This window comes from Mesoplodon mirus (assembly GCF_964341445.2).
Source record: "Mesoplodon mirus genome assembly, chromosome: 14".
Classification (NCBI taxonomy): Eukaryota; Metazoa; Chordata; class Mammalia; order Artiodactyla; family Ziphiidae; genus Mesoplodon; species Mesoplodon mirus.
In genome coordinates, this window is record NC_138990.1 from 9,812,706 (window position 1) to 9,836,708 (window position 24,003).

Consider the following 24,003-nt stretch of genomic DNA (forward strand, 5'->3'; position numbering starts at 1 on the left):
GGCGGAAGCGCGCGGTCTGTGCAGGATGAGGGTACTGGTTGTGTTCGTCTTGCTGAGCTTCGCAGCAGCGGGTAAGACCCCCCCCCCACCACTACCAACACTCCTCGACCCGCCTCCACTAATCCCAGTCTCGCCGCCAGGCTCACCATACTCACCGTGGCCGGTCGCCACCTGACCTCACTTCTTCCCTGCCCGACCCTCGCCGCCCCTCCGCTCGCCATCACCCCGTTCCTCTGTTTGCCGTTGCAGCGTTCTGAGGATTCCTTTCTCTCCGCCTGCCTCTCTTCAGCCAGACGGTTTCTCTGTTTCAGGCTCCACGCAGTCCATTTCGGCTCTAGGCTCCTCAGCACTCGCTCCGAGGTCAAGTCCGGCTTCTACAAGAGACTCCAGGCAGCTCATCTCGAGCACGCAGCTTGAGCAAGAACACAGTGACAGACCCTCTCTGAATCAGAGTACCACGAAAGCCGTCCTTGGCAATTCGGTACCCGAGCGGCACCACAAGAATGACAGCCTTGGCAATTCCTCCAGACACCAGTCCACCCAGTCGGTCTCCAGCCCCTCTTCTGATAACAAGCCTGATGTAAACAACACAGTAACTGACAAAGCTCTGCAGCCTTCCAGAAATGAATCTGGGGGGAAAGTATTGCTAGAGTCTGACCCTTCTACCCAGCAGGAGGGAGAAGGTCAGTCTTTAGAACCACCTGAAGATGAGGAGCCCAAGGAGACCGAGGAAGGGGACACAGAGCTTGAAGAGGGTGCACCACCCAAAGACGAGAAAGAAACGCCTGGCCCTGCCTCCAGTGAGAACCGTGAAAGCCCCGTTTTGAATCCCTGGAGTAGGGAGAAGGATGACCTTTATAAGGATAATCTTGGAAGTTCCAGTGCAGAGAGCAGCCACTTCTTTGCGTATCTGGTGACGGCAGCCATTCTCGTTGCTGGCCTCTATATTGCCTACCACAACAAGCGGAAGGTAAGTCAAGAGTTGCTTTAAGAGGAGGGGTGGGGGCTCCCCTGGTGGCGCAGTGGGTGAGAGTCCGCCTGCCGATGCAGGGGACACGGGTTCGTGCCCCGGTCCGGGAAGAGCCCACATGCCGCGGAGCGGCTGGGCCCGTGGGTCATGCCCGCTGAGCCTGTGTGTCCGGAGCCTGTGCTCCGCAACGGGAGAGGCCACAACGGTGAGAGGCCCACGTACCGCAAAAAAAAAAAAAAAAAAGAGGAGGGATGGGATTTCCTCCACCCTGAAAGCTTGGTGTGTGGGTATCCATCACTCATCTGCCTGTAAGCACTAGGAATTTAAAAACAAAGTTCAGTTTTTTTTTGAGATCCTGCTAGGGTTCTTTATTCTTCTTTTAGAAATCATATATTTTCATGTCTGTTTCCTCTGAGTGCCTTCTGCTGTTGCGTCAGGTGCCAAGTTTAGGACGTTATTATTGCTCTGACCCAAATTAGGGTCTCCTCCCGTAATCTTGGAACTTACAATCCATCACAGCCTGAGGGGACCTGAGTACCTGACAGTCTGTAAGTAGTTAGAGCCCTTATCTTCCTGTTTCTCCTCTCAAAAAGGCAGTGCTGGGCTTCCCTGGTGGTGCAGTGGTTGGGAGTCCGCCTGCTGATGCAGGGGACGCGGGTTCGTGCCCCGGTCCGGGAAGATCCTACATGCCTCGGAGCGGCTGGTCCCGTGAGCCATAGCCGCTGAGGCTGCGCGTCCGGAGCCTGCGCTCCGCAACGGGAGAGGCCACAACAGTGAGAGGCCCGCGTACCGCAAAAAAAAAAAAAAAAAAAAAGGCAGTGCTTCCTGTCTTATTATTTCTAGCCTCCTTTCCCAAGCTTTTGTTTTCCATGTGCAGTTGCAGAAAGAATGGTTACATAGCCTTCAACACGAACAGCAGAGAGCCCAGGGACTATATTCTGCAGTCAGTTGAGTTTCTGATTAGAGGAAAGGCCAGAGACTGCATGGATACACTCATCTTTTACTTCAGCAGGGTTTGTTGTGTTGCTTAGTAACCACTCTAAGGGCAAAATGATTGCATTCCTTTTTTTTTTTAATTGAAGTGCAGTTGATTAACAGTGTCGTGTTAGTTTCAGGTGTACCGCAAAGTGATTCAGTTATATGTGTATATATTCATTTTCAGCTTCTTTTCCCAAAATGATTTCATTTCTTCTCGAGCCCTAAGAATTTAGTAGTTTCTGTAGGCTGGTTAAAATTGAAGGATTCAGTTCATGATAGCCTTAAGGCCTAAGGGCTGTGAGAAATGAGGGAAGACATTTAGTAAAAGTGGTGTATTCCTGGGAATTCCCTGGCAGTCCAGTGCTTAAGGCGCCGCACTTTCACCGAAGGGGGTACTGGTTTGATCCCTGGTCAGGGAACTACGATCCTGCATGCCTCGCAACACGGCCACAAAAAAAAAAAAAAAAAAAAAGTGGTACATTCCTTATTCTACATCCAAGTGCTCCTCGTGGAGCGTTAACCTTAGGTATGAAATGAGAGTACATTTGAAAGAGTACATTTGCAGATAAGATAATTATCTTATCTGCAAATTAATTATTGCTTAATATTAAAATAAAAGGAGGGCGGATGGGTCAGCCTGGAGGAGGCTGAGTTGGGGAGGAGTTGGCGGTTCTTTTCACCAGGTGCTCTTGAGTAAATCCTATAGACCACCACACGCTAGAGCCCAGAAGAGCCCTCCTGCATCTGCCATTTCCTGTTTAGCAGTATAAAGGATTCTGATGTAACTAGGCCCTGTCCTCATGATTGTTAATAGGGCCTTTTTGTGGATGTCCTACCCTTTTTACTGTCAGGGTCATTGATAAATGGGCCACCAGGTGATTACCTCTGATTTCAGAGACTGAAATACGGCATTAGAGTGTCACTTGTTAATCTCTGTCTTGTTCCTTTGCCCAGATTATTGCTTTCGTCCTGGAAGGAAAAAGATCCAAAGTTACACGGCGGCCAAAGGCCGGTGACTACCAGCGTTTGGACCAAAAGGTAAGGGATGTGCAGTGTCACGTGGGCCCAGCGGGGGGCTTGTGTTTGGCGTGGCGGCAGCAGCAGCTGATGCTGGGGCTGCTGTAGCCATTGCCCCGCCCTTTTCAGACCACAACATGCAGGCATCCATACGCACATGTCTGCCATGTTCGAGCTAGAAGAGATTCTCAAGGCCTCTGCAACAGCTTCTTCCTTCAACAGATGAGGAAGCTCAGGCCCAGAAACATGATGATTTTTTTCCCCTAAGTTCCCACTACAAGTTCCTGGCAAAATCAAGACCTGAGGGCAACTGCCTTGGCTCCCGGCCTGTACTTTTCACACTCTGTCAGCACTTCACAAATTTTCATAAGCATATGACTCACCCTAGGAATTGTGATTAAAAAAAAAAAGCAAACTCTGTATGGGGTGAGCCTATGCTTCTTCATTTCTAGGGAGTTTCCAGGTGACACCACAGGCTGCTGGAACCAGACTCCCGGGTCATAAAGCACTAGACTACACGCCCTGAAAGCAAACAAATCCAGAAATGTAGGATCTGGGAGCTTCCAGCTCCCTGGATCAGCCCTGCAAATAGACTTCCTGAGTGCGGCTAGCCCAGGCCTCTGCCAGAAAGCAAAGTCCTCCTTCCACCCCAGAGGCAGCCTGCCTGCATGGGGACACACTGCCTTGCTGCCAGCATGCACCCTCCCTCCCTCTGTGCAGCCACAGCCAGGACATTGATAAAGAGCAGTTGGTGCCCGACTTCCCCGAGGGAACACAGTCCGCATACCAGTTACAAAATAAGCCACACAGCTCAGAATCTCTTTGTTAGCTAGCCCAGTAGGTCAGCTGCACAATATAACTCTGGCCTAGAACCTTCCCAGATAATTGACTTTAAGGATTTCTTTTCCCCTTTGTTATAATTTTTTTCTGATTAAAAAAAAAATGTGCATGTAGACAATTCAGAACAATATAGGATGGTGCAAAGTAGACGCCCAAGATTCCCATATGCCCTCCACCAAGTATGTATCTTCCTAGTGTATGTTTTATTTCAAACTGACTTTTAAAATAATCTTATGTGCTTTTATTTTATCAGTTGCTGTTTGTATGGTGGAGGGTCAGTTTGTCTTAATTTTGAATTTTTCTCCTGAACTGCAACTCCTGTAAGATCTTCCCCCCACCTCCCACCCCAAAATCATAGCAGTGAGGTATATTCCTCTGGAAAAAGATGAATGTTACCAATAGATTGTGTTGCTCTTGTTTCAGATTTGATTTTTCTGTTCTTGAGAACCTTGTCCTCCCTGCTGATTTGTTTCTAAATCAAGAAAAATGAAGAGAAAACTACTGTGACCTAAGAGACACACCCCCTCCTCTAGGGTTTGGTGGCAAGTCGGGGCTGGCAGAGGCAGCGGGGATTGCTTTGGGTTTTGCACCTGCACTTTGGCGAACTTGTCCTCCTGTGTTCCCGTTATTTATGCTGGTGTCTGCCAGCCTGTCCCCCGGAGTGTGAGTAGGGAAGCATGTGGGCGTGCCCAGCTGTGACCAAAGGGAGATCTCAGCCCTGGGCAGGTGACTGCTGCTGACTGCCCTCCCTCGGGTCTTGGCCCTGTCGTAAAGTCAGCCCTTGAAAACAGCATTGCACTCGCTACTCCTTACCTTCGCGGACCTAGGAGAAAACTACAGGTCGTGGTCCGTTTCTACCAAGGCCTCTCCCTTTGGCGGGATGTGCCCTACAAAAGATGTAGAAGGTGGTGAATGCTGATGGGCAGAGGGCTCCTTTGAACACGATTCTCTTCAAAGGCTTCAGCAGCAAACCCAAACAGCAGCTGAAAAACATGCTTTATTGCCTGCGAGTCCAACCTGCCTCGTGCAAGCTCTTCACGTTCTTCTGACATTTTCATATTATTTAAGACGACGTGAAGCCACTTCCATTTAGTTGTACTGAGCAGAAAACTGAACTTGGGGGTTCTGGGAGGAAAGCTGTAAAGCCACTGTGCCCATCACAGATGTTTTCAAAATCACAGTTAACGATTATTGAAACATTGTGTTCATCCCTACTCACCATCATTACAGAAACTTTTTGAAGTAAGGAGAGTTCATGCTTTGGGCAAGAAAGCAGGGACTGTTTGGCTTGGGTCTAAATATTTCGAAGGGCTTTTATGAAACAGGTTTCCCACAAACTCTCTTTTGCCTTTGTTGCCTAAAATAGACTTATATTTACAAACTGACTGTACTCCCTCCTTTACCTAAATCTAGTTAATGGTCCTCTTATCTGATATAAAACGCCAAGGCTAATTAGTAAAAATTCTTTTCTGTCCCATGTCAGGGGTTATTAAAATTTAAGAAACTCAGGGGACTTCCCTGGTGGTCCAGTGGTTAAGACTCCGTGCTCCCAATGCAGGGGGATCGGGTTCGATCCCTGGTCAGGGAACTAGATCCCGCGTTCTGCAACTAAGACCCAGTGCAGCCAAATAAATGAATAACTATTAAAAAAAGAAAGAAAGAAGGAAACTCAGAGAGTTCCCCTGAGGTAACTGAGGGTAGTGTTTTGGATCAGATTATTGTTTTATTTAAATCTGTTCTAGTTGTACTACCCTATTATCAAGAGCCTAAAGGAGTTGTTTCTGGGAAACAAACAAAACAAAACTGAAAGAGAATAGCTGATCTCAGGGAAATGCAAAGCATGTGGGAAGTGAGAGGAATAGGATCAACTGTAGGCCGTTGAAGTCTGGCGGAGGAAGGGGCCATCCTGTTTGCCGTGGGATCTTCCACCTCGCTTAAAACAGCCCATGACCTTGAGTGGAGATTTTCGTTCTCTGCAGGTAACCTCTGTAGAGGTAAGGAATGAGGACTCTTCTCGGCATCATCCCCTAAGACCATGGTTACCTATCCCCTTTTCCGTCTCCCCTTTCCCTGCCTTCCTTCCTCCCCTCTAATGTTTTCTCTTTCCTCCGGTCCCCACCAGCCCCTTTCCTTCCATCTTCGTGCCTGCCCAGATTCCCCTGCTCCCATCCGTCCTGTTTGTGGTCCAGCTTCCATTCCCTTGCCATTCATCTTCCTCATAACCTTTACAAAGTCCCTTCGGTCCTTGTCTTCCTGCTAATAATGTTTTCCCAGAGGTTCAGATCACCAAATGCAGTGGCTTGTTCTCAAAGCTTAGTCTTGTCCCTGACAGTATTGGACACTTAGACCATCAAATCGAACTTCCCCTCTTTTGGTCTCTCTGTCCTGGCTTCTGAGAACTCCTTTGTCTTATCCGGTGCTGGTGGAGGAGAAGGCCCTCAAAGACAGGTCTTTGTCTTTTCCTTTGTCTCCCTAGAAACTCGCCCATTCTTTAGCCTCTGAGTGAGTGACTCCCAAGTTTGTATCCTTGGCCTAGTTCCCAAAGAACCCCGTCCTGCCGTGTGCTGAATATTTCAGCTTGGTCATCCTGTTGTCACTGAAACGCAATTTCTCTCTTCTACCCATTAAGCTGTGCCTCTCAACTGCCCGATCTCTTTAATCATCTCAACTCCAAACTGCAGACTTGTGCCGTTTTTATGTCTTGTCACCAAAGTCCTATCCATGTTTAGAGAGCCATCTCCAGCTAGTCTTTCCATTTTCCTTGTTTCCCCGCCCCACACCGCCACCCATTCCACGTCTCTCCTAGATTTTTTCCCAAGAGCCACCTTAATTGGCCTCCTGTCCATTTTTTGTGTATGCGAAGAGACCAGAGTGATCTTTCCAGAGTACTTGCCGTGATCTGAAGCGTCTGTCTCGTGGCTTCGAGAATCACGTTCGTGGACTCTGGCGCTCAGGGCTCCGCAGGCCGGCACTGTCCTGCCTGTCTTTCCCTGCATCCTCGCTGGGCCAAAGGTCCCTGTTGTCGGGCCCGTCCCGGCCTCTCTGCCTTTTCATCCTGGCTGCGTCCTCCAGTCCCTGGCTTCCGGTGGCTGTTGTCCAGTTAGGGCGTGTCCCCCCACCTTCTCTTCTTTCCCTCGCCTCCCCAAAACCTGTTTCCTCGGGGCCCAGCTCACGTTTGCCCATGCACCTGCCTGACTCCCCCGCCCCGCGTGATTGGCTCTTTCCATTTTGCTGTAATAGCTCCTGGTAACGCCACTCACATGTTTTGGAACTTGAGCAAAACAGGGCAGCCGGTATCTGCCATCTCTGTCTGGTCTCCCCAAGCAAATGAAGCTCCTTCCAGGAGCACCCAGGGCACCATCTGCGTATCTGCCTAACACGGGACAGTCCCCGGGAACTTGAGTTCAGTTTCTTCTTGCAAAGGAGACATGTTCTTTGTTCAGGACATCTGGCTGTGACTTAACTGAGGTCTCTCACACGGCTCTTTCTGGCTACTGGCTGCTGTCCCTCATTGATGGATATTGCTAGTAAGGAGAGCAGAAAGGAAGGTCGGTTTCAGGCACCAAGTGGGTTGGCACCAAGTGGACACATAAGTATTGTTGTAGAGTCTGCGTAGCTTCCCTTTTTGAGCCTCTGAGAACTATGGTTTCTTGTGTGAAAGTACAATAGAATTTAAGTTTCACTTTAGAAATTGCGCTGAAAGAAATCTCCCACAACAAAGGAAAAGTTGTTTTCTGGGTGGTTGTCTTTTTGAAGATAGACTCTTTGAAGCATGTTTTCCTAGAGATTGTGCAGAGGAGGGTGGACTGGTGGGGGAGGGGAGGATCTCTCCAGCTGGGCGGGGGCGGGGGGCGGGCATGAGAGGTGCCCTATCCAGACGGCTCTGTGCTTCCTTTCCTGGCCCCCGTTTTTGGTCGCAGGGTGGTTTCTATTTGGAGGAATCTGTGCTTCAGGATTATTTGAAGAGTCCACCTCCGGACTCTGTGGGAGTGGAAGGCTAGTCTACCTAGAAGGGCTAAGATAACTCAGAAAGACCTGACAACTAGCTGTGTACACACTGACATTTCTTTTCACGTAATGGCTTTCAGTGAAACTTCTGGTGACAGAACTCTAAACCTCTAAAATTCCCGATAATGGTTCTCATTTTCTTCTCCCATTTCATGTCATTTAATTCAAAAGCCTGCCCCTCATTTTTGCAGGGTAACTTGTTATGTAATGCTGCCCGTGTGATGAAAGCTAGCACGCTTTGCACGTGTTCTGAGTCATCTGAACAGGGAAGAGTGTGTGCCGTACACCAGACCCTGTACATCTGCCAGCTGTTTTCTAAAAACTCTTGCTGGGACAGCGGCGTTTGGCATTGCCTTGCTTAAGAAAGAATCCTGAGAAGAGATTCTCAAGTTTAATTGAACTGTACATCCAGAACCAAGGCTCAATCTCACCCCAGTTTCTTAAGTCACGTGTGAATTTCCTAAATATCCCAATCTAGAAACTCCTCTGTAAAGGCATTGGGTCTGAGCTGTATAGTGTTTCAAGCTGCCAACAAAGTCAGTTTCCTCACACTTGTCGATATCCCTTTAATTCAGAAGTCTAACATGTTCAATAAATGGTTGATTGTTGAAATTGTTTCCCTTCTTTTTTTGTTTACCCAATTAGCAGGATACTACTGTTTTGCAATGTTTTGTATTTCCACCTTGTAACTTAACGGTAATCACTTAATTTTATTTCTTTAAAGCTTATTTGGGGTCTTCCCTGGTGGTCCAGTGGCTAAGGCTCCGCGCTCCCAATGCAGGGGGCCTGGGTTCAATCCCTGGTTAGGGAACTAGATCCCACATGCCGCAACTAAGAGTTCGCATGCTGCAACTGAAGTTCCCACGTGCCACAACTAAAAAGATCCAGCATGCCGCAACAAAAATCCCACACGAGGCAGTGAAGATCCTGCATGCTGCAACTAAGACCCGGCACAGCCAAATAAATAAATAAAGATTTTTAAAAAAAAAAAAAAGCCTATTTGGTCTAATGACAAGTATTTTTCCATATATAATGTTTTACCTAGCTTTTATGAATGCCATCACCACGTAGTTGTGTGTCTCTGCACAGAAACCAAAATAAATCTCAAATGTTAAAGCTCTAAAATCATTAAATTTAATTTTTCTCCTTTTTTTTTAAAAGCACAGTTGATATACAACATTATATTAGTTTCAGGTATACAACATAGTGATTCGACATTTGTATACATTACAAATTGATCACAGTAAGTCTGGTAACCATCTGTCACCATACAAAGTTATTTCAGTATTATTGATTATATTGTACCTCTTAATGCCCCTCTTAATAAATTAGTACTGTATTGAAATTGATTAAAATAAGGCCTAACGTAAGTGGAAGGTCATTTTTTTTTTTAACCTTTAGCCTTCACTCACCTTCCCACCCAATCCCCATGTAAGTACCAATACAGTGGAAACGCATTCCCAGGCTTTGCACACGGTCTGTAATTTTCCATGTTCTGATTGACTGCCTGCCAACCTCGCTCCTCCTCCTCACCAGGCAGCCCTTGTCCTAGGTTGGGAGTAGCTGGGCTTCCTGTCATAATACACTCGTTACCTCTCAGGGCCTGTCCTTTGCTGTACCCTTGGCTTGAAAGCTCTCTCCACCTGCATCAACCCCAGTGCAGTTGTCTTTCCAGGCCTCTGCCCTCATGGCGAACGCCCCCGTCTCGCTGTGTATTTTGGGAAGCTAAGTCTCGAGGCTCAGGCCCTGAGGTCTGGGAGGGTATCTTGGGGCTGACGTGGTGAGAACCCAATTTAACCCCGATCATAAGGAAGACGAGCCTAGGCCCTGGCTGCGTGCTCACTGGATGTGCTTCTGGAACATACACCTCGCTAACTACTGCGTCCTGTCAGCCCCCTGCCCCCACGTCTGCATGGACCCTATCACAGGCGTCTCCCCACCCGCTGAAAGCCAGTGGAACCAGAAAAATGAGATCTGGAGCCTCTGAACCTATGGAACTACAACCCAAACCATGCTCATCAGGCACCCTCTCTCCACTGCGTAGAACTCCCGCGGAGAGGCACTAAGGGGGAACGGGAAGAGAAGCCTCTGGCCAGTGGGACCACCCTGCTTCAGCCGACCCACACTCTCAAGGGTTCTAGCCACCTGACAAAAGAATATTTGGTTTGATGGCTCAGAGTTAGGAGGTGGGGGTGTGGGATGCAGAGCGCTGCTTGATGAACCATTAAAGTCACCCAAGTCAGTAGCCCACGCTGGGCCTTTCGTAGAGACAGCATGTTATAAAAGGTATGGAAGATCACCACCTGCTTGGCTGGAAGAGCTTCAGTTTAAGAACCACCATCTAGGGACTTCCCTGATGGTCCAGTGGTTAAGACTCTGCACTCCCACTGCAGAGGGCATGGACTTCAATCCCTGGTCGGGGTAAGATCCCACATGCCATGCAGCACAGCCAAAAAAAAAAAAACAACAACAACAAAACACCATCTATGCTACGCTTGTGTGTCAGACCTCTTATTCAGGGATCAAAAACTAGAGTGCTTTACGTGATCGAGGAGCTAATGCAGAAAGACATGGGTAAGCCAGGGGCTGTGCCAGACCACTGGCCAAAGTTCTGACTCATCCCTGACCAAACTAATTCTTCTTCCGTGCCTGGACCCTTGAGCCAAGCTTCTGAAGATCTGAGTACAGGTTCCGCTTCAGGATGGCGCTGCTGCACAGCAGGGCCCCTTGCAGGGCTCCCATCAACCCACAGCTGAAGACATCCTGGCCTAGGAGACAAAAGCAGAGGCCCGTGGGCACTGCTGCCCGCCCCCCAAGTGGGAGACAGGGATGGGCAAGGGCCCCTGGGCCAGGGCCACCCAGAGGTGGCTTCAGACCAGGACCAGGACCAGGGTCCACAGCTGCCGAGGCAGCCCAGCTCAGGGTGTGGGAGGCTGCCGGGGGCAGCAGGATCTGAGGACAAGAATGGAGGACTCTGGGTGACAGGGGAGCCCGGGGTCTCAGGTCCTGGCAAAATGCGGCAGTCAGTGTACCTGTCAGGTAGAGGTTGGGGATGGGGCTCTGGGCCCTCATGGAGGCCATCGCCCCAGGATGCAGGCGGCCCAGGTCATGGTCAGCCCCGTAGCAGGCCACCCGGGGAGCTGCCAGGTAGAACTGACTGGTCAGCGGGGACCCTCCAGTCACACTGTCCACCTGAGGGGGCAAAAGAGGCAGCTGAAGAGTGGGAGTGGGACCTTGTGAGACCCTCATGTCCTTTCCTGCCCCTGCACGAGCTGCCTGCCGGCACGGGCTCCCTATCCTTTCCTGGAGCTCAGTCAGCCCGGGCCTGGTTCCCCTGCCCCAAAGAAAGGGTAGAGATGCACCAGCCACAGGAGTCTGCCCTCCTACCTTCCCCTCCAGCTGTGGGAACAGCTTCAGGACGACCGACAGAGTGGCTTCAACAAAGGAGCTCTTGAGGGTCTCGTAGCCGCTGCTCTGCTTTCCCTGGGGCTCATCCCGCCACTCCTCGAGCCACTCGTAGGATGTGGGCACCAGCACGACCCCTGTGGAGCGGCCTGGGGACGCAGGGCCGGGTCACTACTGCCGCCCCTGCCCCGCCCAAGCCCCCGCCCCAGAACCTCAAGCCCCACCTGAAAACCGGTCCTCCCACGACGGGTCCTTGGCCGACGGGAAGGCAATGAAGAGAACGGGCACGTGCTCTACAGCCTTGTCCGCAGGCAGAGAGAGGTAGTGCTCCATCCTGGGGGAGGAGAGGGGCTGTCGGTCCCAGTCTTGTTCCCCGCAGCCACCAGCACCACCCCGAGGGCAGGTCACCCCCAGGGACCCCCGAAGGGAGGAGGCCAAGGCACAGCCTAGGTAGGGAAAAGCGCTTCGGGAGTAGATTCTTGCCCATTTCCTCCCATCCTGCATCCTGCTGCTTCTCCCCCAGCATCGGGAGGACACCCTCCCCACACACGCACACCCACGCCTTACGCCGTGTCCATGTCTGTGTCAGAATAAACGTAGTCGTTGGTAGACGGCAGCCCCAGGTCCTTCTCGGTGCCTCGGAGGCAGATGAAGACAGAGAACAGGCTCAAGCCGGGCCGCACCATCCCCAGCTGCCGCTTCACACCTGCGGAGAGGCGGAAGGGCCACGTGAACAAGGCCACCGACTGCCGCCCCTGCCCCGGGGACCTGCGGACACCGCCCACCTCATCTGCAGCCTCAGACGTTCGGACAGCTCGACCCGGCAGGGGCCTGCTCTTTGGTCTCCTGCCTGTGAAGGCCACGGCCTCAGACTTCCGCCCTGAGCGCCCTGAGGAGCAGTGAGCGACGCCCCGCTCTCTGAGCCGCTCACTGCCTCCCATCGCACCACCCCCCACCTTTTTTTTTTTTTTTTTTTTTTGCGGTACGCGGGCCTCTCACTGTTGTGGCCTCTCCCGTTGCGGAGCACAGGCTCCGGACGCGCAGGCTCAGCGGCCATGGCTCACGGGCCCAGCCGCTCCGCGGCACGTGGGATCCTCCCGGACCGGGGCACGAACCCGCGTCCCCTGCACCGGCAGGCGGACCCTCAACCACTGCGCCACCAGGGAAGGCCCTCCCCTACTGACTTTGTCACACTAGCCTTCCCTACTCAAAACACCTCCTCTCCAAACCACCCTCCTCAAGGCTCAGGCCTGGAATTTAAGAAAGGCGCTCCTATTCACAAAGGCTCCCTCTGCCTGACCACCCCACCTCCACCCTAGACCCCAGCTAGCACTGCCTGTCCCCAAGGCCACCAGATATCCCGTTCCCATGTCTGAGGGAGACAGAACTGTGAGAATGTCTACCCGCAAACAGCTGGACACGAAGGAATCCCAGCACCTGGGGCGTCTGCGTTCAGCATCACTGCTGCCACTGTCTGAAACGCTCTCAGACGGGGATCCATCCAGCTCCCGCTCGAGACAGGCAGCCGGTCCTTCAGGCAGGTAGGGGCTGGCACCTGAGACTGTCTTCAGGGCTGAGATACGTAAGAGCAGTGGCAGCTGCTTCCGCCCGTGAAGGGAGGCAAGCTCAGCAGCGCAGTCTGCGGCATGGCTGCCTGGAGAGAAGGCGGGCCCGGGGGGGCACTGGGCCCGTCAGGGGACAGTGTCAGGGTTCAGAGGTCCTGGGAGAGAGGGAGGCACGAAGCACCAAAGGCCCCTGGGCAGTCTCTGCCCCACCCCCCCACTCAGCTCACCCGGCCTGAGAGAGGGGAGGCCCCTGCTGGCCGCAGATGCCGGCCGAGGCCCAGCTAAGTGAGGCAAAGGGCCGAGGAGGCCAGTTCCCGGGAGCACATGGCCTGTACCTCAGAGACAATCATGACGGCCACCCACCCTCTCCCCCACCGGGAAATCCAAGGCCTCGCTTTTCTACTGAACCCACCTCCCTGGGCCCGCCCTCCGGGGCGGAGCGCTCCTTCCACACTGCACCTCCCCGGGCACCGGTGAAGTCCGGGGTTTCCACCCCAAACGCATCGTGAGCGGTTCCCCACTCCCCACCTCCCACCCCAGCCAGAGGCCTTTACGCAGACGCCTCTTCCTCACCCTCCTGGATCGCTGGTCCCCTCCCAGCCAGCGGCCTCCTCCCCTCAATCACATGGGGAGCTGCCAGCTACATTTCCAAATGGTGACGTCCCAGCTAACCTTGGCTCAGCCACTCTGTGCCTTGTGGGCCGACCTGCTCTCTTGCCGCTTCACGCGAGGCCTTCTCTCTGGAAGCCCCATGCTTCCCAGCCCAGAGCGGGCCAGCAGCCCAGGCTTAGGAGTCAGACACACCAGCCTTCTCCTCTCAGCTTGGCCACCTCCAGCTGGGTGGCCTTGGGCAGTTATTCACCTGTGTGCCTCTGTTTCCCCAGCCATCAACATTAGGATGACGAGCTCTCTACCCAGTGGCTGAGGATCAAGACAAGGACAAAAACAGGCTTTTAGTTTTGGACACGGCCTATCAGCGGAGATGACTAGACTGAGGCTCATTTTGAGTTCAGGGCTCAGGGAGCACAGGACACTCCTGGAGCCTCAGCACCAACACGGAGCTGCTTCCTAAAGAGGCAGGAAAATAAGGCCCACAACACTGTTATCAAGGCCTTCTTCTCCATGCCCGCCTCAGCTTCCCTTACCAGCAATGTCAGATCAGGCTTCCCCACGCAAAATAAGTGAGAAATTAAGGAAGGAAGCAGAATTCATATGGCAAACTCGGTGAAACTCCAAGAAACGTTCCTTTAGGACTCAACCCACCATCGTCAACTATCAGAGAGATGCTCTAAGATCTAGGGAAACTGGAAATGGGCAACCAGGACTGGAGACTTGAAAGAGGAAAGGGAAACAATGTTGAGGTGATAAGGGGAAAGGGAGTAAATATGCCAAGAATGAAATGAGAGCTAAGGACCAAAGGGTCTTTGGGGAGGATGTGATACAAAGGAAGTTGATCCCACCCCCTAAACAGAGGCCTGCTAGGAACGGATGTTAGAAACCCGTGTGCTCACCTTTACTGCCTACGGAGGGTCAAAGGGCAGCGCTAATGCTGGGGGAAGCATCAGCCAGGCTGAGCCAGCTGGTGGCAGAGGGCAGGCCTGGGGCACCTGGAGGACAGCGACGCAGCCCAGTCGTTTACCTGGCAGACAGCGGGCCTTCTCTGGCAACAAGTACTTGTAGGTGTTGAATAATCCTGCGTTGGAGATCACGATGGGGCAAGAGATGCTCACCAGCTCCTGACCCCTCTTCACAGTGACACCTGCAGGCACAAGAGCTTGGCTGAGGTTCTGTAAGCTCCAGGAGGATGAGAGAGGTCCCTATTCCCCACCCCCCAGATCTCTCCCACATTGACCCCGAGCGGGCAGGCCCCAGGCCAAACTGCAAAGTGAGGGAACCATCCTGAAGCACTGCCCTCTTGGCTTACGGTCCCCGCCCTGGCTTCCTACCTCTCTCCCCACCCTGCGTGGGCGTGCTTCTCTTGAGCAACACACCAACCTTCCCACGAACCCCAGAAGAGCCCACGGGCTGAAGGCCTTCACTGGAATCCTAGACCTTTCTTCTGCCAGACTTCCCGTTCCAACATGCTCTTTGTAAAATCCTCCAAAGACACCTCAACCTCTACTTGAACTCCAAGGTCTTGTCTCAGGCTTCCCTGATGTGGTCCCTTTCGTGCGTCCGGCCTCATCTCTGGCCACTCTCACTTAACTATTAGGTAAGACTGTGTGAAATAGCTGATAGTCAACCATTTTTTTACCCTATACACGTGGCAGTCTCTGATGATTCAACCTAACGTTTTCAGATGCCTAAAAATACTCAGCTCTCTCCCACCTCTGTGCCCCTGCACATTCTGTTCCCCCTGCCTGGAATAACCACCCCTCCCTCTGGCTGGCTTCCCCTCACCCTTCATGACCTCCCTCTGAGGCCTTCCCTGCTCCACCATCCTCTGTGTCACCTCCATCCTTGGCACCTGCCTCTATGTGGCACTTTAATTATATCGCAGTCATCTTCCCTGTGAGACTGGAAACTTCTCGAGTTAGAGATTAGGATTTACTTATCTTTTATCACCTAGCATGTGAAGAACGCAAATAAATATATCCGCAATGGAATTTAATTGAACTGATAAACCCACCTTGGTTCACAGACCCCCTGACGGCTGGAAGGAGAACTTGCTCATGAACATGAGAGAAAGTCTCACACAGCGGACAGCCACCCCTCTCTCACCACCGGGAACTTCCCAGTCTCTTCTACACACATGCCCTTGGGGACCGCTGACGGCCTTTTCTCCCTTGATTTTTGCGTGCCCTGGGCTACCCACTCACCACCTCCTCCTTGAAAGACTCCTCTGGTGAATTTACTGTCACGCCAGCTCTGTTTTCCCCAGGCCACTCTCTGCCCCCTTAGCTGATGCTTCTGAAGCGCCCGCAGCCTGGATGGCCTGTTCTGTCTACCAGAGTCCTTCCTTGCATAGAGCCTCGCCTCACAGAGTTCATCCACGGTGGGATTTTGACGCTCTGTGCAGGTGACAGCAAACACCTGAGCCGGGGTAGAGTCTGGGTCCCACTCCGCCATTGATAGATTGAAGGCAGGGCACCCTGCCGGCCTCCACACCACCCTACAAGCACCCAGGTTACGTACTCACTGCACCAGTCACCGAACAAACAGTTACTGGGCTCTATTATGTGCTGAAGTCTACAGACATAAAGATGAAAAAGACACAGCCCCTACCCTCAGGAGGGCCTAGATTACCAGACAACTATTTGTATCTATTGAATAAATGATGAAATACTGTCCTCTGGGAACCACGCCACCCTTTATCCTTCCCGTGTCCTTTTTGCTCCCAGGCCAATCGCTATCCCCGGGCAGCCCCAGCTTGGGGCAGATTCCAGCCTTTAACCCCCACTTGGAGGTCAGTTCTTCTACACCTCTGCCCTCAGTGCTTTCTTTGCTCTGCAACCAGAGACCCCAGGTCTCACACACCCCGGCCAGGGACTGTGAAGACAATGCAGGGCTCTTACCGCAGGCTTTCCCAGCTGAGTCCAGCAAGATGCTCTGCACAGGGGCCCTCGTCAAGACAGCACCCCCGGCCCACTGAATCACAGGGATGGTGTGGAAAGCGATTTCACTGGAACCCCCTCGGGGATAAAAGGCCCCTTTTATGTAGTGGTCAACCAGCAGAGCATGCATGGCAAAGGTGGTGTGGCTGGCAGTCACGCCTACAGAAAGAAGGAAGGGGTGATGAGGCAGGAGAAGCAGCAGTACCTTCATTCAGAAAGGAATACGGGTTCCCATCAGGAAACACGCAGCCTCTGGGAACTCCCTGGCGGTCCAGTGGGTTAGGACTCGGTGCTTTTACTGCCAGGGGCCCGGGTTCAATCCCTGGTTGGGGAACGAAGATCCCGCAAGCCGTGAGGCATGGCCAAAAAAAAAAAAAGGAAAACACGCAGCCTGAGGCTATGCATCCCAGGATCCAAGTGATCCCCAGGGCTCAGGGCAGCCAGAGGGCCTGTTTCCATCGAAATGTGGGGAACGGGGAACCATACAGGTCTTGGGGCCAGTGGGAATGTCCTCCCTGCAAACTGTCATGCTGCCAGGGAGGACAGTGTTGGTTGGAAAGGAAAGTCATCCAGGGCGTGGGTGAAGGGAATTTTTATCCGTGTGTCCAGTAAGGAGGCGGACAGACATCTCCTCCATAAGCTCCAGAGGGCCTGGGGTGTGTGCTGTTCCATTTCAGTCAGCCAAGCAGGCTCAGGAAGCAAGACTGAAAGCCAGGAGCTGCCTGGGCCCCAAGGCCAGTACCCACCATAAGTGGGAAAGATGTAGCTGAGCACGGCCTGGAGCTCCGGGGAGGCTGGCAGCTCCCGCAGGACCTCGGCCAGGCTCTGGGTGGATGCATGGAGGAACGGAGAGAAACGGGTGAGCAGCCCATACTTGTTGAGGACCTGAACCATGGGCAGCGGGAGGATCTTCAACAAGATGGCATGAGTGACTCCTCTGGATACCACCTGGGGAAGGGAACGAGCAGGGAGGAACAGGTCTCACCTCCTGACTCGCCTTTCCAACAGCCTGCATAGCCCAAGCGCCAGCAACACTTAGCCCCGGCTGAACTTGGCTGAATTTGGATTTTAAAACTCTGTACTCGGGACTTCCCTGGTGGCAAAGTGGTTAAGAATCCACCTGCCAGTGCAGGGAACACGGGTTCGATCCCTGGTCCGGGAAGATCCCACATGCCACGGAGCAACTAAGCCCGGGAGCCACAACTACTGAGCCCTCATGCCACAACTACTGAAGCCCACTTGCGTAGAGCCCGTGCTCCGCAATGAGAGAAGCCATTACAATGAGAAGCCCGCGCACCGCAATGAGTAGCCCAAACTCGCCGCAACTAGAGAAAGCCCGCGTGCGGCAATGAAGACCCAAAGCAGACAAATATAAAAAAGTAAATAAATTTATAAACAAAAAAACCAAAAAACTCCGTACTCTGTGAATTTTTCCCATTCTACCCTCAGGTGAGTCCTTTTTTGCTTCTTAGTTTACGGCCCACATTCCTTTTGAATAATCCCAATCAGATGAAGTGAAAAAGAGTGGTGATATGACCACAGGGAGGCCAGCGTGGTCAGGGAGGAGAGCTGAGCGCCCCCCCAGAGGCCATAGTGAGAGTGGCAGCTGCGGAGCCCAGCCTCCAGAGACGGAAGGCCCACCGGGGCACAGAGGCCAACACCAGTGGAGGCTGAGTTCCAGACAGACAAGCCTGTTCCTCCTTCCTGCCTCCCTTACCCGTCACTCCGCTAATGAGGAAGGTTAGCCTTGCTGGGAATAAGCAGGGGGTCCTCAGCATGTCCGTGTTACCTTAACCAGCCTTATATACTTGTCGATGGCAGCTTCCTCCTGGGGAAACTTCTCCTTGAGGCCCTGTATGTAGGCTTTCTCCCCACTGTACATGGGAAACTCCTTTCGGCCATTGGGCCCTTCTAGTACCATGATGTCAAAGGGAGAGGCCGTGGGAGCCCAGTCCAACTGCCCCTCAGTGATCTGGTCCAAGATAAAACGGCCAAAGCTGCCCTCCTGCATGCGCCCGATATAATGGATTCCTGTTGGGAGACAGAAAAACAAAGTGTCATAGGGATATGGGGATTGAGCCCTGGAAAAACTCCAACAAGGAAGCAAGGTGAAAGAGGTTGTCCTGCAGGTTGTCCTGCAGGGCTGAGTCTGTGCCCAGAGGGGGTACCCACCCTTTCTGTAGAGGGGAGTTGCAGCAGACACCACCAAATCCCTGCCCAGTTCAGCTGCCAGTGGGTACAGCTGTCAGACAAGGAAAGCGGTGCCCAGGGAGAAGACGCGGCCTCCAAGATCACAGAAATGCCCAGGATGGTCCCACCAGGGCTGCTCCAAACCTCCTGCTCCCAGCCCTTTTCCACAGAAGCCTTACCCGTGTCAAATTCAAGGCCATCCTGTCCAAAGGTATGACAACAGCCTCCCGCCTTGGTATGTTGTTCCAGCACCAGAACTCGCTTGCCAGCTTTGGTTAGGATCGCAGCTGCCGCCAGGCCCCCAAAGCCACTGCATATGACCACCACATCCAGCTTCTCTGGCACTCGGCTGGCTGAGAAAGCTGCAGCAGATGGAGGAGATGGAGGTGGAGGCTTCTCAGCGGGGCAGCGAAAGAGCAGTGATGTGGAAACCAAGGCAGAATTCTCCAGCTTGTACAACGCCAGAAAACTCTAGAGCAGTTTGGCAAGGAGCTCCTGGCTAAAATGTCTTAACATTTTACCTGGGAAATATTCAGGACCAGCCAGGCGGGTTAGACAAAGTGATTTGGTTTGATCTGAACTGATTTAAGGAAAGCCACTATGTAGCTGGGGATTTTTCCTACTTGCAAAGAAAGTAAAAAATCCACAAACTATCATAGGAACAAAACAATGCTGCAATACAGGCTGAGAAACCTAAGTGCAGACAGAGAGCGAGCTAGGGAAGAAAGAAAACAAGGAGGAGGGGGACGGGGGCCAGTGCAGGCTGCTGGCTCATGGACCGGTCCATTCACAAGCAGGTTATCTTTGGAAAATGCAGGGTCTGCAGTTAGCAGTGGAGCAGCCCAGTCGGATGATGGTTCTTCAACATCCTGATGCAGAGGCAGGACAGAGCTGCTCTGAGAAATCGTGGAGGTGGGTTTGAGGGGGAAGCACCTAAAGAAGACAAAACTGGACAGCCCGTGGTGCCGTATGGGCACTTCCTACACAAGATCTGTTCTTTCATGATCACCCCTAAAGGGACTTCCCTGGTGGCAAAGGGGTTAAGAATCCACCTGCCAATGCAGGGGACACGGGTTCAAGCCCTGGTCTGGGAAGATCCCACACGCTGCGGAGCAACCAAGCCCGTGCACCACAACTACTGAGCCTGCGCTCTAGAGCCCACAAGCCACAACTACTGAGCCCACGTGCCACAACTACTGAAGCTCACACACCTAGAGGTCGTGCTCCACAAGAGAAGCCACCACAATGAGAAGCCCATGCACCACAACGAAGACCTAACACAGTCATAAATAAATAAATTAATTAATTAATCAATTAATTTTTTTAAAAATCACTCCTGAAGAACTGAGACTTGGAATTTTTCAAGCTGCTAGGGAACTCAGTAAACTTTCAACTTTTCAAATGTTTTTAAAAAGACCTATAGTGAAAAATATATTTCATATTCACACCCCAGAACATGTTAGTATATAATATAAATACCGGAAACAGAAGTTTCACAATACTTACCAGAACCATGTATTATGCACTCTGATATTTTCCATTCTACTGCCATTTAAAATGTTAGTTGCAACCCATTAAATTGATTTCATGACCCACTAAGAGATCACAACCTGGTTTGAAAAACAGTTAAACTAGTCATCTCATTTTTAGACCAATCCAGATAAATGGAGTGATTTGCTCACGGTTTCACAGCAAATTAGTGACAGAGTCCAATTAAAACTCTGATCTCAGAAGTTCAAACTAATAGGCCTTCCACTTAGAACAATACTGTCTCCAGCTGTGTAGCAAGACTTGTTGCACAGAATAATAAAATTTACAAGTGAACAGGTGAGAGAGATCTCGGATATCAACAGATTATTGTTTTTACAGGTTATTCTTTTTTTTTTTTTTTAAGCAGTAGAACTCTTTCTTTAAACCTTAGAAGAAACTCGCAAATACTTTTTAAAGATGACAGTGCAGGTCAATGGAAGAGCAGCTCTGAGCCTAAGGCACCCTGTTGAGCCTCGTTTCAACCACAAGAGATGGGAGCAGGCATAACCAGTCAAATCACTTGATGGGCCAAATGCAATTTCCCATAAAGGTTTCTGTGCAGCTCTCCCAAGTCCCTGAACCCATGGGGAAGATAAGTGAAAACGTTAAGGTCTTAAAGCAAAGTAGGGGAAAGGTCTCCTCTTGTTTATCCGGTGAGCCACCGCTATACTAAGTGGCAGGGCCTGAGCGTGGCTATGCCAAAAACTTGGCTCGCCGAGGACGATGCCCGCGCCCGTGTGGCCACGATTCCCCGGGCCTGCGGGGACCAAGGCTCTCGCCAGTGGCGGACTCTAAAGCGGGTGCCTCCACGTGCAAAGAAGCCCTCCCATCACTCTGCATCTGGGGAACGCTAACGCGCGAGGATGCCCGGGCGCAGCCTCGGACGCCGGGGTCCCTCCTGCTCACCTTGCTTGAGAACCTTCTTCCTGGCCTCCTTGTCGGTCACCAGGGGCGCGGGTGGCCGCTTGACATCCTCAGAGAAGGGGTTCGGGGAGCTGCCGGAGAACAACCCCTGGCAAACTTTGCCGAGGACGGCCAGCAGCAGCGCAGCCAGCGGCAGCAGCAACAGCCACATCGCGCTGGCGTCGGAACCCGTCCGCTCCGACTGCGCCCGGGCTCTGCGGCCGCGGCTCTGCCCAGTTAGCTTACCCTCGCACCCGGAAGGCACAGCCAACTTTGGCTACTGCTCAGCCAGGCCCTTTTTGGCCAGAAGCCAAGTCTCCGGCGGAGATTGACCATTGCGGCTCGTCGTACCCACGTCTCTGGCGGCGCGGAGGGCCGTGCGCATGCGCGGAGGAGGGCCGTGCGCATGCGCGGAGGAGGCCCGGAGGGGTTGCGGGAACCCAGTCGCGAAAGCTCTGGGAACTAGGGGGCCCAGCCGGCGAGCCCCGGGGGTCCGAGGAAAAGGAATGGGGGGCGGAAATGGTCGCCCTGGGGCGAGACAAGGCTGAGAGTTGCAGAACAGAGAGAGACTCCTTACTGGCAGACCGGAGACCTCGGTTTTGGTCTCGCTGGATGACCTGAGGCAAGTTGCTTTCCTGTTTTCCCCACCGAGAAAGTTTCTGTCCGGAGTCCCCACCCTCTCTGGCTGGGTGTCTCGATGGACTGAGATCTCGTTTAACATACGCGCATCACAGCCGGCGAGCACCGGGATTTGTGACCCCAAATTGGCCAGTAGTTTTGGCCGCGGCGCCCCCCTGGGATGGTGATGCCTGCGGCGGAGGCCTGGTCGGGGCTGGAAGGGCCGGGGAGGCCCCAGCGACAAGCCGATGAAAGAACTGCCATACCTGTGTGCGCATTTGTATTTAAGGTGTGGACCCAATGTCTAGATTAAATACCTATTCAGAGAGTTTAAGCTCCAGCAAGCTTAAACTTAAAATCGTTTCCCTTAATGTAGCTCATTGCCTAAAGTGGGTGCACCATAAAAATAAACAAGGACCTACTGTATAGCACAGGGAACTATACTGAATATCTTGTAATAACATGAACTATATTCAATATCTTGTAATAACCTATAATGGAAAGCTATCCGAAAAAGAATATCTATATTCAGATATATATTATATATATAATTGAATCACTGTGCTGTACATCTGAAACTAACATGACATTGAAAGTCAACTCTACTTCAATTTAAAAATTTTTTTAAATTAAAAAAGTAGGGCTTCCCTGGTGGTGCAGTGGTTGAGAGTCCGCCTGCCGATGCAGGGGACAGGGGTTCGTGCCCCGGTCCGGGAAGATCCCACATGCCGCGGAGCGGCTGGGCCCGTGAGCCATGGCCGCTGAGCCTGCACGTCCGGAGCCTGTGCTCCGCAACGGGAGAGGCCACAACGGTGAAAGGCCCGCGTACCGCAAAAAAAAAAAAAAAAAAAAAAAAAAAGTAAAGTGGGTGCACCATAAATACTGAATTTGGAAAGGATCCATCTTTGTAGGAAGGCCATTTCTTCAGGCCCAGCCATCAGGAACTTGCCTAATAGTGGTAGGAAGGACTCTGTGACTTCGAGTACTTGCTTGTTTGACAGTTTCTGCTCTTTTCTTTCTCTGTTACAGATAGTAGCTGTCCCTATTGAAGCCCCCAGCAGGGCTGCAGCCAGAACTGAGGCGCTCGCAAGCGTGTAAAGCTGGTCATGCATCTACGCTGCTTGACACATGTCGAGCCCAGTAACAGCAGAGCCTTCCTGAGATTGCTGTCGCCATACCTGCCTGTCGCCTTTGCAGGGCTGGCCAGTGTGTGAGTGTTTGGTCATATGCTGTCATGGAGGTCCAGGAGGAGGGAAAGGAGAGGGAGGCAGATGCTGAGACCCCAGAGAGAGCTAGTTCCTGAGGAGCATTGCCCTTGCCCTCAATTACAGTGAGCCAAATGTCTAGCCCTAGAGTCGGGAGGTGTTCCTGCCCTTGGTGTTAGGAATCAGTCACTGCGTCCTGCCCCCCTGACAAAGAGTCCATCTTGTTACTGGCAGCCAGTTTGTAGGGAACCCAGATCGTATTCTCTGGAGGGCTGACCTCAGAGCAGTGCCACCCTCCTTCCTTAGTCAACCAAGTCTGGGGAATTCCCTGGTGGTCCAGTGGTTAGGACTTCACGCTTTCACTGCCAAGGGCCTGGGTTCAACCCCTGGTCAGGGAACTAAGATCCTGCAAGCCGTGCAGCGTGCCAAAAAAAAAAAAAAGTCAACCAAGTTTGTGAGGTATGACTGCCAGCCATCTGCGTACTTACCCAGATTCTTGTTGTGACAGACATCCATGGTGTCCCCTTCCCCCATGATGAGGTGTGGGCCTGTCCAGCCCTCTTCCTAAGGTGGACTCATGGGAGGAAGGGCTTAGAGCTAGCCAGACTGGCTAGGCAGCTGCCACATGTACAATATTGGTGCTCGCTGAGGAAGGGTAGGCACAGTGTTGCATTTTGAGTTTCTACCGTCGTAGGAACCGAATCTGGTATTAGGCCCAACCTGCGTCTGAGACCTGAGCAAAGCCCGAGCACTTCAGCTACGACCACGCACCAACGTGTCACTCTAGATCAGCCTCACCCCTTTGAGATGCTGCCCCAGATCTCAGTAACTTTGTCGTCAGAAACAGATCCCCACCACTTACAGTTGTGCTGCCCCCTGGGTACTGATGGTCCAGCCCTCGGACTCCTGCAGGGACCCCTTATTTCCATCCAGTGACATAGAGAGTAAGAGGCAGGCATTTGGCTAAAGAAGCCTGTTTACTCAGAATATGTTTACAGCTGCTTAAAGATTTTTAAAGTCGGTTCTTTTTTTTTTTTTTTTTTTGCGGTACGTGGGCCTCTCACTGTCGTGTCCTCTCCTGTTGCGGAGCACAGGCTCCGGACGCGCAGGCTCAGCGGCCATGGCTCACGGGCCCAGCCGCTCCGCGGCATGTGGGCTCTTCCCGGACCGGGGCACAAACCCGTGTCCCCTGCATCGGCTGGCAGACTCTCAACCAATGT

The 24,003-nt window shown here is 52.3% G+C and overlaps 3 protein-coding genes across 7 annotated transcripts in view; 2 read left to right on the top strand and 1 right to left on the bottom strand.

Moving 5' to 3' along the window:
• Nucleotides 1-8,425, top strand: TGOLN2 (trans-golgi network protein 2). Its single transcript, XM_082642171.1, has 4 exons — nucleotides 1-71; nucleotides 312-970; nucleotides 2,903-2,986; nucleotides 4,229-8,425. The coding sequence occupies exons 1-4, from the start codon at nucleotides 26-28 to the stop codon at nucleotides 4,232-4,234; spliced, it is 795 nt and encodes a 264-aa protein (XP_082498297.1). The 5' UTR covers nucleotides 1-25; the 3' UTR covers nucleotides 4,235-8,425.
• On the bottom strand, nucleotides 6,255-21,240 carry RETSAT (retinol saturase). Of its 3 annotated transcripts, XM_082642168.1 has the most exons (12): nucleotides 20,964-21,240; nucleotides 18,707-18,889; nucleotides 18,127-18,368; nucleotides 17,084-17,285; nucleotides 16,299-16,496; nucleotides 15,603-15,794; nucleotides 14,423-14,542; nucleotides 11,786-11,924; nucleotides 11,443-11,552; nucleotides 11,201-11,367; nucleotides 10,846-11,005; nucleotides 6,255-10,581 (listed from the first exon to the last, which is right to left on the bottom strand). In XM_082642168.1, exons 1-12 carry the CDS (start codon nucleotides 21,130-21,132, stop codon nucleotides 10,445-10,447), a joined length of 2,019 nt encoding a protein of 672 aa, XP_082498294.1. In that variant the 5' UTR covers nucleotides 21,133-21,240; the 3' UTR covers nucleotides 6,255-10,444. The 3 variants fall into 3 exon arrangements, with proteins under 3 accessions (XP_082498294.1, XP_082498296.1, XP_082498295.1); XM_082642170.1 differs by lacking the exon at nucleotides 10,846-11,005; XM_082642169.1 differs by lacking the exon at nucleotides 15,603-15,794 and having other exon boundaries at nucleotides 20,964-21,239.
• Nucleotides 21,241-21,364: 124 nt separating this feature from the next.
• Nucleotides 21,365-24,003, top strand: part of ELMOD3 (ELMO domain containing 3) — a 29,500-nt gene continuing 26,861 nt past the window's right edge. For 2 of the 3 annotated variants that reach the window (XM_082643016.1, XM_082643018.1), the window contains exons 1-2: nucleotides 21,365-21,586; nucleotides 22,612-22,788. The gene's annotated coding sequence lies outside the window, so the exon portion shown is untranslated. The other variant, XM_082643017.1, reaches the window with a different exon arrangement.

Bases quoted from the DNA above. Each gene is read 5' to 3' on its own strand.
- TGOLN2 (XM_082642171.1), top strand. From the start codon at position 26: ATGAGGGTACTGGTTGTGTTCGTCTTGCTGAGCTTCGCAGCAGCGG. The intron at 72-311 runs GTAAGACCCCCC...TCTCTGTTTCAG, and splicing joins GCTGAGCTTCGCAGCAGCGG to GCTCCACGCAGTCCATTTCG. The intron at 971-2,902 runs GTAAGTCAAGAG...TCCTTTGCCCAG, and splicing joins CCTACCACAACAAGCGGAAG to ATTATTGCTTTCGTCCTGGA.
- RETSAT (XM_082642168.1), bottom strand. From the start codon at position 21,132: ATGTGGCTGTTGCTGCTGCCGCTGGCTGCGCTGCTGCTGGCCGTCCTC. The intron at 17,286-18,126 runs GTAACACGGACA...TCCCTTCCCCAG, and splicing joins AGTATATAAGGCTGGTTAAG to GTGGTATCCAGAGGAGTCAC. The intron at 16,497-17,083 runs GTGGGTACTGGC...TTCTTTCTGTAG, and splicing joins CTACATCTTTCCCACTTATG to GCGTGACTGCCAGCCACACC.